Source organism: Juglans microcarpa x Juglans regia, chromosome 3D, assembly GCF_004785595.1.
Source record: "Juglans microcarpa x Juglans regia isolate MS1-56 chromosome 3D, Jm3101_v1.0, whole genome shotgun sequence".
Lineage (NCBI taxonomy): Eukaryota > Viridiplantae > Streptophyta > Magnoliopsida > Fagales > Juglandaceae > Juglans > Juglans microcarpa x Juglans regia.
In genome coordinates, this window is record NC_054598.1 from 22,628,164 (window position 1) to 22,640,701 (window position 12,538).

At 34.4% G+C, this 12,538-nt stretch overlaps 1 protein-coding gene across 1 annotated transcript; it reads right to left on the bottom strand.

The window, feature by feature from the left end:
- Positions 1 to 437: 437 nt before the first annotated feature.
- On the bottom strand, positions 438 to 4,522 carry LOC121255145 (stemmadenine O-acetyltransferase-like). Its single transcript, XM_041155424.1, has 2 exons — positions 4,508 to 4,522; positions 438 to 1,727 (listed from the first exon to the last, which is right to left on the bottom strand). The coding sequence occupies exons 1-2, from the start codon at positions 4,520 to 4,522 to the stop codon at positions 438 to 440; spliced, it is 1,305 nt and encodes a 434-aa protein (XP_041011358.1).
- Between the last annotated feature and the right edge of the window lie 8,016 nt (positions 4,523 to 12,538).

Here is a 12,538-nt window from a genome sequence, read left to right on the forward strand (position 1 = left end):
TAAATAGAATTGAAAGGATCCCCAACCTAAAATAATTAAAAGTCTATTATAAACTCCATCTACAAGGGGTACTGATCGATGAAGAAGAATAAGCTAGGAAATTATATTAAGATACGAGGTAAGGTTTTTCATATTAATACTTGAAATCTAGAGTAAAACTTCAAAACCAAAAATAGCTGAAGGTACTTTCACTATGCATTAATGATATTCCAAGTTTCTTTCAAGTACTAATTTTCAGTCGGACGACCTTACACCCTAGGGGTTTGCAATTATATTACTAATTGCAAACTTATTTCACACTTGCTTCAATATATATATATATTAATCTACTTTCAGTACTCCCAAACCAAGAGATCTAAACCATGCTTAAAACGTCGAAAGACATATTTGCACTGTCCACCAAGAACAATATTATCAGTCCATTAGGACGTCATGGACTAGTTCACAGAAACCTTGGTCGACGAAACATACGATAGGAGCTCCTTGTCAACTTCAAATTTAGCCATGTCCTCCACATCCAAGTTAATCCATACCTCTATTCCATCTCCTGATTTTGTGTCAAAGAAAGTAATCAGATTCGTGTGCAGCAATCTAGCTGAGCCTATCCACATAGGCTTTCCCCACCCGAAATCCACATCATAAATAGGAAACCTGCACAAGCTAGTGAAGGCCAAGGAAGCCACCTCTCCTCTCCTGAATCTTTCTGAGTTTTGCGTCATGAAATTCTGGTAGGCACCACTCTCTCGGAAACTTTTCACATAATTCATGTCAATTTTCTTTATGGCATCTCTCATTGGAATAACAATGCCGTGAAAGGAATCCTTAGTGTTCTTGGAGATTACCGAACCTGTTGGCATGCTCATGTTCCCAAAATATATTTCTGAAAGGGGCGGCTCCAGCTTCGTTCGCAAATTTGCTATGTGAATCAAAGTGCATACCTTATTGGGATTTGCTTCTTGTTGAGTGGCAGCGAGGAAGCGGTTGCATATGAAAGCGGATAAGGCCTCGACACGAGTGGGACGTGGGTATTCGATGCTCGTGTTGTCAGTGCTGTATTTTCTCCTGAGGGCTGCTATAGCAGCAGGATGGAAGACAAATCTTTTTATCGCAATCTTGTTCTTTCCAGTTCCCTTACTTGCGCTATAGCTTGGAAAAGTTACTGGGGGGAATATCGTCACAGATTCGAATCGTGGAACTGCTATGTTGCTGCTACCATGAGCAATAGCAGCCCAGTTGTTGATGAACAAGAAGAATGAGGAAGCATCTGAAACCTTGTGGGCGAAGACCAGACCAATAACGATCCCACCACAAGTGAAAGATGTGACTTGGAGGGCAAGGGCTAGTTCATTGGCATCGTCCAGTTCATATGGCAGGAATTTGTTTTGCTCAGCAGGGTTTGGATCCTCCAAAAATTCGGAAAGATTGCAGTTGGCCTTGGCTTCCACGTAGTGGACACCCTCATCATTGCATTCAACATGAGAATTGTACTTAACTCGTCCTGCGAGCGGGTAAAACAGTACCAATGCGTCGGACAAAGATTTCTTAATCCGATCTTGGCGCTCGACGCAGCTAAGATCGGTATCGACATCTCTTGAGTAAAAAAGAATAAGAGGCATGAAAATTTGAGGTGTAATTTGATCGATGAAGGAGAGAGTGTAATGGCGAAGGTGGTGTGGGGTCGGTGAAGAGGGTTTGATGGTGTCCCGAGAGATAATTTCCACATCAAGCTTCATTATTTTCCTAGAGAATAATGGCAAAGCAATAGATATCAAGAGAGCCTTTGCATGCAAACCGTGATGGTAAACACCACCTTGGCCAGCACAGTTATATAGATCAGGTACTTTTGAGAAACATTCAACGATTAATTTGGCTCCGACTTTGTTTATTAGTGTATACGTTAGGGGAGTGGGTAAGCACTCCTCCTATTGGCGAGCTGGCCAGAATAGTTCACAATTACGGATTAGAAAATTGCATTCAAACTTATCCGTTATATATGTTTTGAAGTTAGACGCTCGATTCGGTATAACATAATTTAAAGCAAATTACTTATTCGTGTCGTGTACAAGTTCCCCTACGCATCTCTTTATTTTTTTGTAGTCATTATGATCATTAATTATTTCCCAGAGTGAAAATATCCTTATCAGGATCGATCGATTCACATTGCCTCTGGAAGTATCTTAACTTGCAAGAAATTAGGGAGAAGCACAGTACGTAGCATGCTACAAAGTCAGCCTGAACGGGGGTAGGTAAGGCCATTTATAAATTCAGACTTGACTATAAATACATATAATTTTAGAAATATATGTGTCTGTATATACGTGCGCGCGCGCGCGGACCTCGCGATCAGAAGGTAAAAGCAAAAGCAGTGGGTCCTGCATGCGCAAATTAAGTTCACCTGCAACTTGCTTATATTTCAGCCAGCTAGCTAGTCTTAGTCAATAGTCAGGCCGATTCCTAGCATTGGAAGCAACCCATAAATTAGATTTAGCCCTTCATGCAATGGTACGAATATAAATAGTTTCTGCGTATGAATTCATGCTGGAAATCATGAAAGTATATATATATATATATATATATATGTAAGTTGTTATGTTACTTATAGAACATGCTAGCTCATGATCCATGGCCTTCACAGACACAGCTTCAGTCAAAGCTGTATTCATGAGTTATATATAGATGAGCTTTTAATTTGCGCGCGAGACTGCATGCATGCATGCAACCCGGCCAGCTTATGCTTCTCCACGATCGAGGCTACTGATTGAGAAGACTCTGAAGTCACTGCTCTACATGATCTGATCTAAGTATTTGTTTGGAAATATAATTGTTTTTAGATTATTTTATTATTATTTATAAATAATTATTTATTATTGACAAATGATTTATTATCATTTTATTATTATTTATAAATTATTATAATAAATAAATAATATGAGATACTGTTAGATTTTAAACTCAAATTATGTTTAGATGTTAAACTGAGTTGAGTTAAGTTGAATTGAAATGATAAAATATTGTTAGAATATTATTTTTTAATATTATTATTATTTTAAAATTTAAAAAAATTGAATTATTTATTATATTTTATATTAAAATTTAAAAAATTATAATAATAAATTGAGATGAGTTAAATTTAATTTAGTTTCCAAACTTTCAAACTAAAAAGTCGACATGGCGATTTCATTTTTTTAAAGAAACCGTCGTGACGACAGAACATCGATCTTCACGACTTTGATCTCCTTAAAATCTGTATTTAATATTCCGAAGCAGTTTCTGATCAACTAGTAGGATGGTACGGCCTATCTTTATCCGAGGGTAGGTTGCATCATGCATGAAAAGAAATCAGGAAAAAATAAAGTAAGAAATAATCAATGATAGGAAAGCCAGATCAATCAATTAATTTCAAACCTCTATTTTTCTTCCTTTGCTATTTTATATACTTTTAATGTGGCGTATTGTAATTAGAAGCTAATTTTAAAGACGAAAACACCGCCGACCTCTTGCGTAAGAGTACTTATAATTGAAGAGCGAAAGTTTGAAAATTGACAAATCATGATCCCGGAAATCTAGCTTATCAATTTTCTTTATAAATAATGTTTACAATCTAAAACCAAACAAACTTGCATAGAAAATATATAGGATTAATTGAAATAAATTAATACAAGATATATTGATTTAAAGTGTGTAAACTTCACGCAATCTTTTTAAAAAAGTTAAAATATTTGTGAAAAAAGTAATTTTTTTTTTATGAGACCCAATTTTTTTCAAAAAAATATTTTATGTACAAAACTTAGATAGCCTACCCGATATAAATAAAGAGTAATGCTATGTACAATCTCTATTTGAGAACTGTAATGCATGTCTAGGTAATTTTATTTTTAAATTTTTTTAAAATTACAAAAATATCCTTCCTAAAATAATATTTTTTTTCATTTAATAAAAAGCCTACACATATAATCTCCAAGTGAGAACTGTAAATAAAATTTCTCATAAATCATTCTCTAGAAATAATTGAATTTGGCGGAGCTTTATTGCAAACTCGCTTGAGCAAGGATCCGAAGAAGTTCAAGTAAATTCGCAGGAAGCCACGTCAGCTGACCCAAAATCGTGCTAATACCATGTACGTACGTAGCTGATGAAATAGTCGCAATCCTACTAAAGCCAAGATCATGCGAGGCTCGAATGAATTGCTCATCTCGTACCTAGCCCTTGCACGAGCAATTCTCATGCGTGCGACACTTTTGATGGAATTTCCACGTCGCAATTTCGTACTAGCTAGCTAGGAACCATCAAAACAACATTAAGATTAATGATCTCTCGTACCAAATTCATGATCAACCCAAATTTCTCCACAAACACGTACGTTATAAGCTATCTGATCTACACCATCCAGCTTACAGGCCGTTGCGTATCGAACTAGATTCTAAACATTGAATATATTGGCCGTATTGACATGACAAGGTTTGGAAACCTCACCTGTCGATAAGTTCTTTTACTCATCCAAAAGAACCATATCAGTTGTCATCATCAACAAGAAGTACTGGTGCACACGCATGTATAAAATTAAATTAAAGTCACTGTCTTGTTATTATAGGTTAATAGAAATAAATAAACTATACTAACATTAATAGCTTTGTGGAACTTGTAGGTACTAATTAACCATTATCTAGTTCAATACATGATCATATTACTTCAAGAAAAATAAGCATTTATAATGGATTATTTACAACGAAAATAACTATTTACGATAAAAATAGATTCATTTTAGCAGAAAATAGTATCATTTTCGTAGGAAATAGCTAGCCACAAATAAGCAGTTTTCTTGTAGTATATATACCAACATCAACATATTATAATAAGCTTGATTGATTTTCCTTAGTTTTCAGGATTTTATCTCCATAGGTTTCTAATTATTTTAGCAATCAACTCCAATTTTTAGCATTTAACTCCCTCACTCAATCTTTTGTCAATTTCACTAAAGATATGGTAATTTGACTTGGAAGGTAAGAAATTATATATTCTTTTGACAAGCTGCCAACTAGCTAGGACAACATGCATTGCCAACACAGGCCAAAAATAGACAGAACAAAAATAACATCGGAACCAGATTATAATTAAATCAGAAATTCATGTCAAGGATTTTAAATGACACATCATACCAAAACAGAGTATTAAATAGCTTTATTTCATTTCACATATTCAAAATAACAAAACTAAAGCACCTTTATTTAATCAAAGTAAAACTTTTTAGATCTCATATTCGCTCTTTTTCACTGTTCAAAAACATAATGTTAAAATAAGCTCATGTCTATATCAGTCATGATAAAAATACTTCATTCTTATACAGATTTCATAAGTATGCAAGACACATATCTAAGCTTGTTTTCAGATTTCTTTTCAAAACAAACATGCATATATATATTTTCAAAATCAACCACAATCATTTTTCTTTTATGCAAAGTCTAATATAGAAACCCCACTTACCTCAACTTTTGCAACGTGCTCTCTTAGAGTGTGTTTGGATGTTGAAGCGAGTTGAGTTGAATTGAGTTGAGATGATAAAATATTGTTAGAATATTATTTTTTAATATTATTATTATTTTAAGGCTTAAAAAAGTTGAATTGTTTATTATATTTTATGTTAAAATTTGAAAAAAGTTGTAATGATGAGTTGAGATGAGTTAAGAGTAGTTTAAGATCCAAACAAAGCCTTAGTCTTGAGTTCGACCTATAAATATTTCACCTCCTAAATCAGAAAATAAAATATTCATTAGTTTAAATAATCGACTATTTTCGTATCAGAACAAGCAAAGGCAGTCATGCATGTAAGTCCTTATTTTCCAACATGATACAAAAAATCCACGACGATGTAAAAAATCACTGCAAATAATGGCCTTTTGCAGTGATTTTATTTGCAACAGGCTGAGATTCACCGCAAAAGGCCTTATTTCTTGTAGTGAGGATCAGAGTGCGCGTCATTTGGCATATAGGAAATATGAAAAGTGATTATCAATGAAAAAAATACAGTAGAAATACACATTTGCGGCAACTAAAAGTCGCCGGAAAAAAGCTTAACAATGAATTCCATTGGCAGTTTCAAATTTTGAGCTGAATTCATGGGCGAAAGTTAAAATTGCCGCAAATAAGCAGTATTTGCAGCAATTTTTTTTTTTTTGTGACAATTTTTTAATCGCTGGAAATAGTCTTTTCCGGAAATTTTTAAACACAAAAAATCGCTGCAAATGACCACTTTCTCAATCACAGCGATTAACCAAATGTCGCAAAAAAAATTTAATATTCCGGTGAATTTTCGTCGTAAAAATTCAAAAGTCGCTACAAAAGACCAATTTAGTATTTGCGGCAATTTTGTCCATCATAAAAAGTGTAAAAATCGCCACAAAAGACCATTTTCCAACTTGATTAAAAATCCTGTGATGATGTAAAAAATCGCTACAAATAATGGCTTTTTGCGAAAATTTTATTTGCAACAGGCAGAGAATCGCCACAAAAGGCCTTATTTCTTGTGGTAGCCATTATCTAGTTCAACATATGATCGTATCACTACATAAAAAACGAGCATTTGTGACAGATTATTTACAACAAGAATGATTATTTAAGACAAAAATAGACTTATTTTAGTAGGAAATAGCTGGCTACAAATAAGTAGTTTTCTTGTAGTGTATATACCAACATATTATAATAAGCTATGACTGATTTTCCTTAGTTTTTAGGACTTTTTCTTTAAAAAAAAAAAAAGAAAATCTCCATAGGTTTCTAATTATTTTAGCAATCGACTCCAATTTTTAGCATTTAACTCCATCACTCTATCTTTCGTCAATTTCACTAAAGATAAAGTTGCCAAATGGCAACCAATTACCATAATTTGACTCGGAAGGTAAGAAATTATATATTCTTTTGGCAAGCTGCCAATTAGCTAGGACAACATGCATTGCCAATGCAGGCCAACAATTGACAGAACAAAAGCAATATCGAAACCAGATTAGAATCATATACAAAATTAGAAATTCATGCCAAGGTTTTCAAATGACACATTGTATCAAAACAAAGTACTGAATAGTTTTATATCATTTCACATATTCAAAATAACAAAATCAAAGCACCTTCATTTAATCAAAGCAAAACTTTTTAGATCTTATATTCGCTTTTTTTCACTGTTCAAAAATAGAATGTTAAAATAAGCTCATGTCTACATCATTCATGACAGAAATACTTTATTCTTATAAAGATTTCATGAGTATGCAAAACACATATCTGAAATTGTTTTCAGGTTTTTTTTCAAAAAAAAAAAAAATTCATATTTTCAAAATCATCTACAATCCTTTTCTTTTGTGCAAACTTTAGTATATGAACCCCGCTTACCTCAACTTTTACAGCGTGCTCTCTTAGTCTTGAGTTCGACCTCTAAATATTTCACCACCCAAATAAATAAATAAATAAACTATTCATTAGTTTAAATAATCGACTATTTTCGTATAAGAACAAGTAAACCAAAAGCAGTCATGAAAGTCAACTCCAGCAGCATTACTTACGTTAGGTGAATATTCATACTTCCTAGTTAATCTACTTACTATCAAAGTCAAATACTCAAGAACAAGCATATTAACCTAATCCAAAAACCCTATAGCCACTTATCACTTCCCAAAAGCAACTTATCAATCCATCTTAGTTAACGTCAAAATCAAACTATCATCATGTATAACCCCCTAACACAGCCCACATATAGCTCAAAACAACCCATCAGTACCTCTGCACAGCCACATAAGTCCATATTGCCACAACCCGAAGATCTCGTAATGACCCAAACAGTCATCAACTCCACCCCAATTAGCAACAAACAACTTGAACCTTTACATCTCAATTCAACAACAACCACATTAATCCATCTAGCTACTCAAATATCCTTAATCTCAACCCAATGCAAACAACAACAACACTACCACAAATCAACACCATAATTTCATATCATTCAAAATTTATGGCGTTGCAATCATAGTAATACATTGCAAACAGGAGAGAAATTATGATACCTAATTTTGTGCGATGATATGTGGATTAAGGAGTGACACCCGCTACCTAGAGATGAGATTAGCTCTTTACTATCATTGACAAATAGAAAATTGATTTCATCCAGTGGGGAAACCGCATTGTAGCATGGCAAACTTGAATTCTCCTAAGAAAGGGAATTACCTTGGCAGTAAGAATCAAGGAGATTCATACTATTTGACTAGAATGTGGCAACCAATACCCAACGAGAATAGTGTTGAACCACTGTATAGTGGAGGAAGTATACACATAAAATAAAATATAAAATAATAAAATGAAATAATAAAAATAAAAATACATTTGTAACATTGCGGGTGGATAGCTGAACACCAAGAGAATGAGAGATTTGGATTTAGAGGGAGAGAGCGCTAGACTTACCAGTGTTCACACACGGTGGATCACGGTGGCTAAAATCGGCTGAAGTGAAGAGGAACTATCAAACCTGTGCTACGGTTTTTCATAAATCAACCATGAGAAGGAGAGACAGATGGGGTGAAATAGAACAGAGGGTGTGTGAGAGTCTCTGTGTGTGAGAGAGTGAAAACAGAGAGTGCGTGAAGGTTCGATTATGTGCTTTAAAGTCTGAACCTTAGAGAGAGAGAGAGAGAGAGAGAGAGAGTTCTGAAACTTAAAGAGAAAAAGTGAATGATCGTGGTGTGTGGCACTGCTCAATGGGGAGGGACAATTAGTGTTGATGAGGGCCAACTACGACAGTCCTTGATGTTGATGATGCGTGATAGGGAGGAGGGGCGAAGATGGTCTGTGAGTGACAGACTTGTGAGGATGGGATACAAACTACAAAGAGAAGAGAATAGATAGTAGAGAGAGAGAGAGAGATCTGTGTGATGGAAGGAATGAAGAGAAAAGGAAAAATCAGAACCACATAGATGTGGGGAAGATGGAAATCGGGGTTGAGAGATTTTTGGGATGAAGAAACAGAAGGGAAAGAAAAGAACAAAACTGTGGGGGCAGAAGAAATTGAAACTGGGGAAGAAGCTTACCTAAACAACGCCGTTTCATCTTGAAAGGCTAGGCTTCCATTTGGTCTGGGCTTGTGGCTTGGGCCCAAGTATTACATCCTTCCCCTTATAAAAATTCCATTCTCGGAATTTGTCACAAGCTATCGAGAATTGGGGTGGAAAAAAAATTGGTGAACCGATAAACCAGACGGAACCAATGGGTTGGTCTAGTACTAGGTTTGATTTGATCTGGTACTAGTTTCATTTTTCTTAAAATCGATCTGGTTTCGATTTTCCTTTTTGTAACACTAGACTGAACGGAACTAAACTGGTTTATATATTAATTTTTTATATTGTATAAAATAAATCTTACAATATATATAATTTTTATATATAATATATATGATTATATATAAAATAATTTTGTATTATATAATAAATTACTAATTAATATAATATTAAATTTTAAAATCCCTATAAATAACTATATGTTATCACTATAGTCTATTTTATTAATATTTATAGTAATACCATATCACTATATATTATAATATACTATAATATATCATTATATTATATATTATAATATATCATTGTAGTTTATATTATAATATATCAATGTAATCTATAATACAATTATAATATATATTATAGTATACTACAATATATTATCACTATATTATTATATACTATAATACATATACTATATAATCTACCGAAAAAATCAAACCAAATCAGATCAGAACTTGTAAAACTGGAAGTACCGGTTAAGGAGTGTAACCGGTGCTGTATTTGTTCTTCAAAATCTCAAAATCGGTATATATCGATTTGATTATAAAATATGTCCAAAACCGGACCAAATCATAAAGGTTACACGCGAATCGAGATCTCTGTGGAACAACTGTGGGTACTTGACTCACATTTCATCTTCTAATTCCCAAGAGGCTTCACTGATAGCATGATCATTCCATACCACTTTAACCAACGGAATAGTTCGAGTTCGTAGTACTTGTTCTTTTCTCTCTACAATCTGTACCGGCTCTTCCGAATAAGTCAAATTTTCCTGAAGTTGAAGTGGCTCACAGTCAATAACATGGTTGGGGTTGGGTATATACTTCCTCAGCATAGATACGTGAAATACGTCGTGCAACCCTGAGAGTGTTGGTAGTAAGGCTACCTTGTAAGCCACTAGGCCAATCCGATAAAGAATATTAAAGGGCCTGACTTATCTAGGACTCAACTTGTCCTTCTTTCCAAATCTCATGACCCCTTTCATTGGTGCAGTCCTCAAGAATACCTTATCGTCGACCTCAAACTCTAATTAGCGACGATGATTATCTACATAACTATTATGTCGACTTTGAGCTGTTCTCATTCTAGCTCAAATAGTCTCTATCTTCTCTATTGTTTTATATATGATTTCTGGACCCAAACTTTTTCTTTCACCCACCTTGTCTCAATACAAGGGAGATCTACACCTCTTACCATATATGCTTCATACGGTGCCATCCCAATACTAGCCTAGTAGCTATTATTATAAGTAAACTTGACTAAAGGCAAGTGTCGCATCCATGTCCCCCTGAAATCTAGCACACACGCCCTTAACATGTCTTCCAAAATTTGAATAATCATTTCTGATTGTCTATCAGTCTGAAGATGAAAAGGAGTGCTGAAATTTAACCTAGCCAAAATTTTGAAGTGAAACGAGTATCCCTATCCGACACAATGGATACTAGTACCCCATGCAATCTCATTATCTCCTACACATACAACTCAGCTAGTTTTTCCAGCTTATAAGATATTTTAATAGGCACAAAGTGAGCGGTCTTCGTCAAGTGGTCCACTATCGCCCATATCATATCCTACCCAGTTAGTGTCTATGGTAGACCTGTAACAAAATTCATAGAAATATGCTCCCACTTTCATTATGGAATCTGGAGTGGGTGCAATAACCCTATAGGTCTTTGATGTTCCACTTTCACCTGTTGGCAGATTAGGCACTGTTCTACAAGTTTGGAAATTTCCATTTTCATACCATTCCACCAAAAAGACTCCCTCAAGTCCTAATAAATTTTTGTACTACCTGAGTGAACAGTGTAAAGAGAGTGGTGCACTTCTTCGAGGATAATTCTTTTTATTTCTTCACTATCAGGCACACATAATCTACCACCAAACCTTAATATTCCATCTTTAGAAATGTTGAACTCAAATTTATTCACTTTTTCTACTTCTTCCACCAATCTCACTAATCCCGAACCTTCTTTATGGGCATGCTTAATTCTGTCTATCAAAGCTGGTTGAATCATCAAACTGGCTACCAAAGCCTGGTTGTCACCAGTAACAACCTCAATAGAAGTTTTTCTAAGTCCATTAATAAGTGGTGTTGAGTGGTAAGAGTAGCAACTACTGGTCCCATTGACTTCCTGCTTAGTGCATCAGCTACGACATTAGCTTTGCCTGGATGGTAGTTAATGGTGCAGTCATAATCCTTCATCAACTCAAGCCATCTCCTTTGTCTCATATTCAGCTCCTTTCGAGCGAATAAATGCTTCAAACTCTTGTGATCTGTGTAAATTTCACACCTTTCACCATATAAATAATGCCTCCAGATCTTAAGTGCAAAGATAACAGCCGCTAATTCTAGATCATGTGTGGCATAATTTTGCTTATATGCCTTCAATTTCCGTGAAGTGTATGCTATAACTTTCCCTTGCTATATCAATACACATCCCAAACCCGACCTTGATGTGTCACTGTAGACTACAAATCCTCCTTTATCATGGGGAACTGTTAGAACTAGAGCTATTACTAATCTCTTGTTCAGTTCCTAGAAGCTTTCCTAACACTTTTTAGTCCACTCAAACTTATTATTTTTCCTGGTAAGGGTGGTAAGAAGGATCGCTATTCTAGAGAAACTGTCAATAAACGATCGATAATATCTAGCCAATCGCAAGAAACTCCTAACTTCTTGCACATTGGTTGGTCATGGCCAATTAACCTGTAACATACTAGTCTTGGATTTAGGGTATATAAGTAAATTTTCTAGTAAAAATTTTTCTATTATTATTATGATTATAGTTTAATCAAATTTTTATATTGATTATTTTAATAATTTCTATTATAATTTTATCTGAATTTACTAGAGTTTTGTTTTAATAATTATTACTAAATTGAATCAGATTACGTTCACTAGAGTTTGGTTTGAATTTAAAGTTTATTTCTCATTATCTCCACTGAACCTCATCTCTTGTTTTTTGCCTCTAAGTTAAACACTTTAAACCTCCAAACCCGTAACTTTCATCCCATTTTTTTTTTCAAATTTGTAATCCTAACCTCATATTCATCCACATCCCTAGTTTAGTAAATTCAAATTCTAGTGGAAACCGACTCTGTTGATGAGCAATTTTCTCCACTCCGCACGTCTCCACTCTCATGCACATGCACGTCTCTACTCCTTTAGGTTTCCTTTTATTTTTCTATCTTCTACACTTATAAATTGTGCTTAACCTGTATTCGAG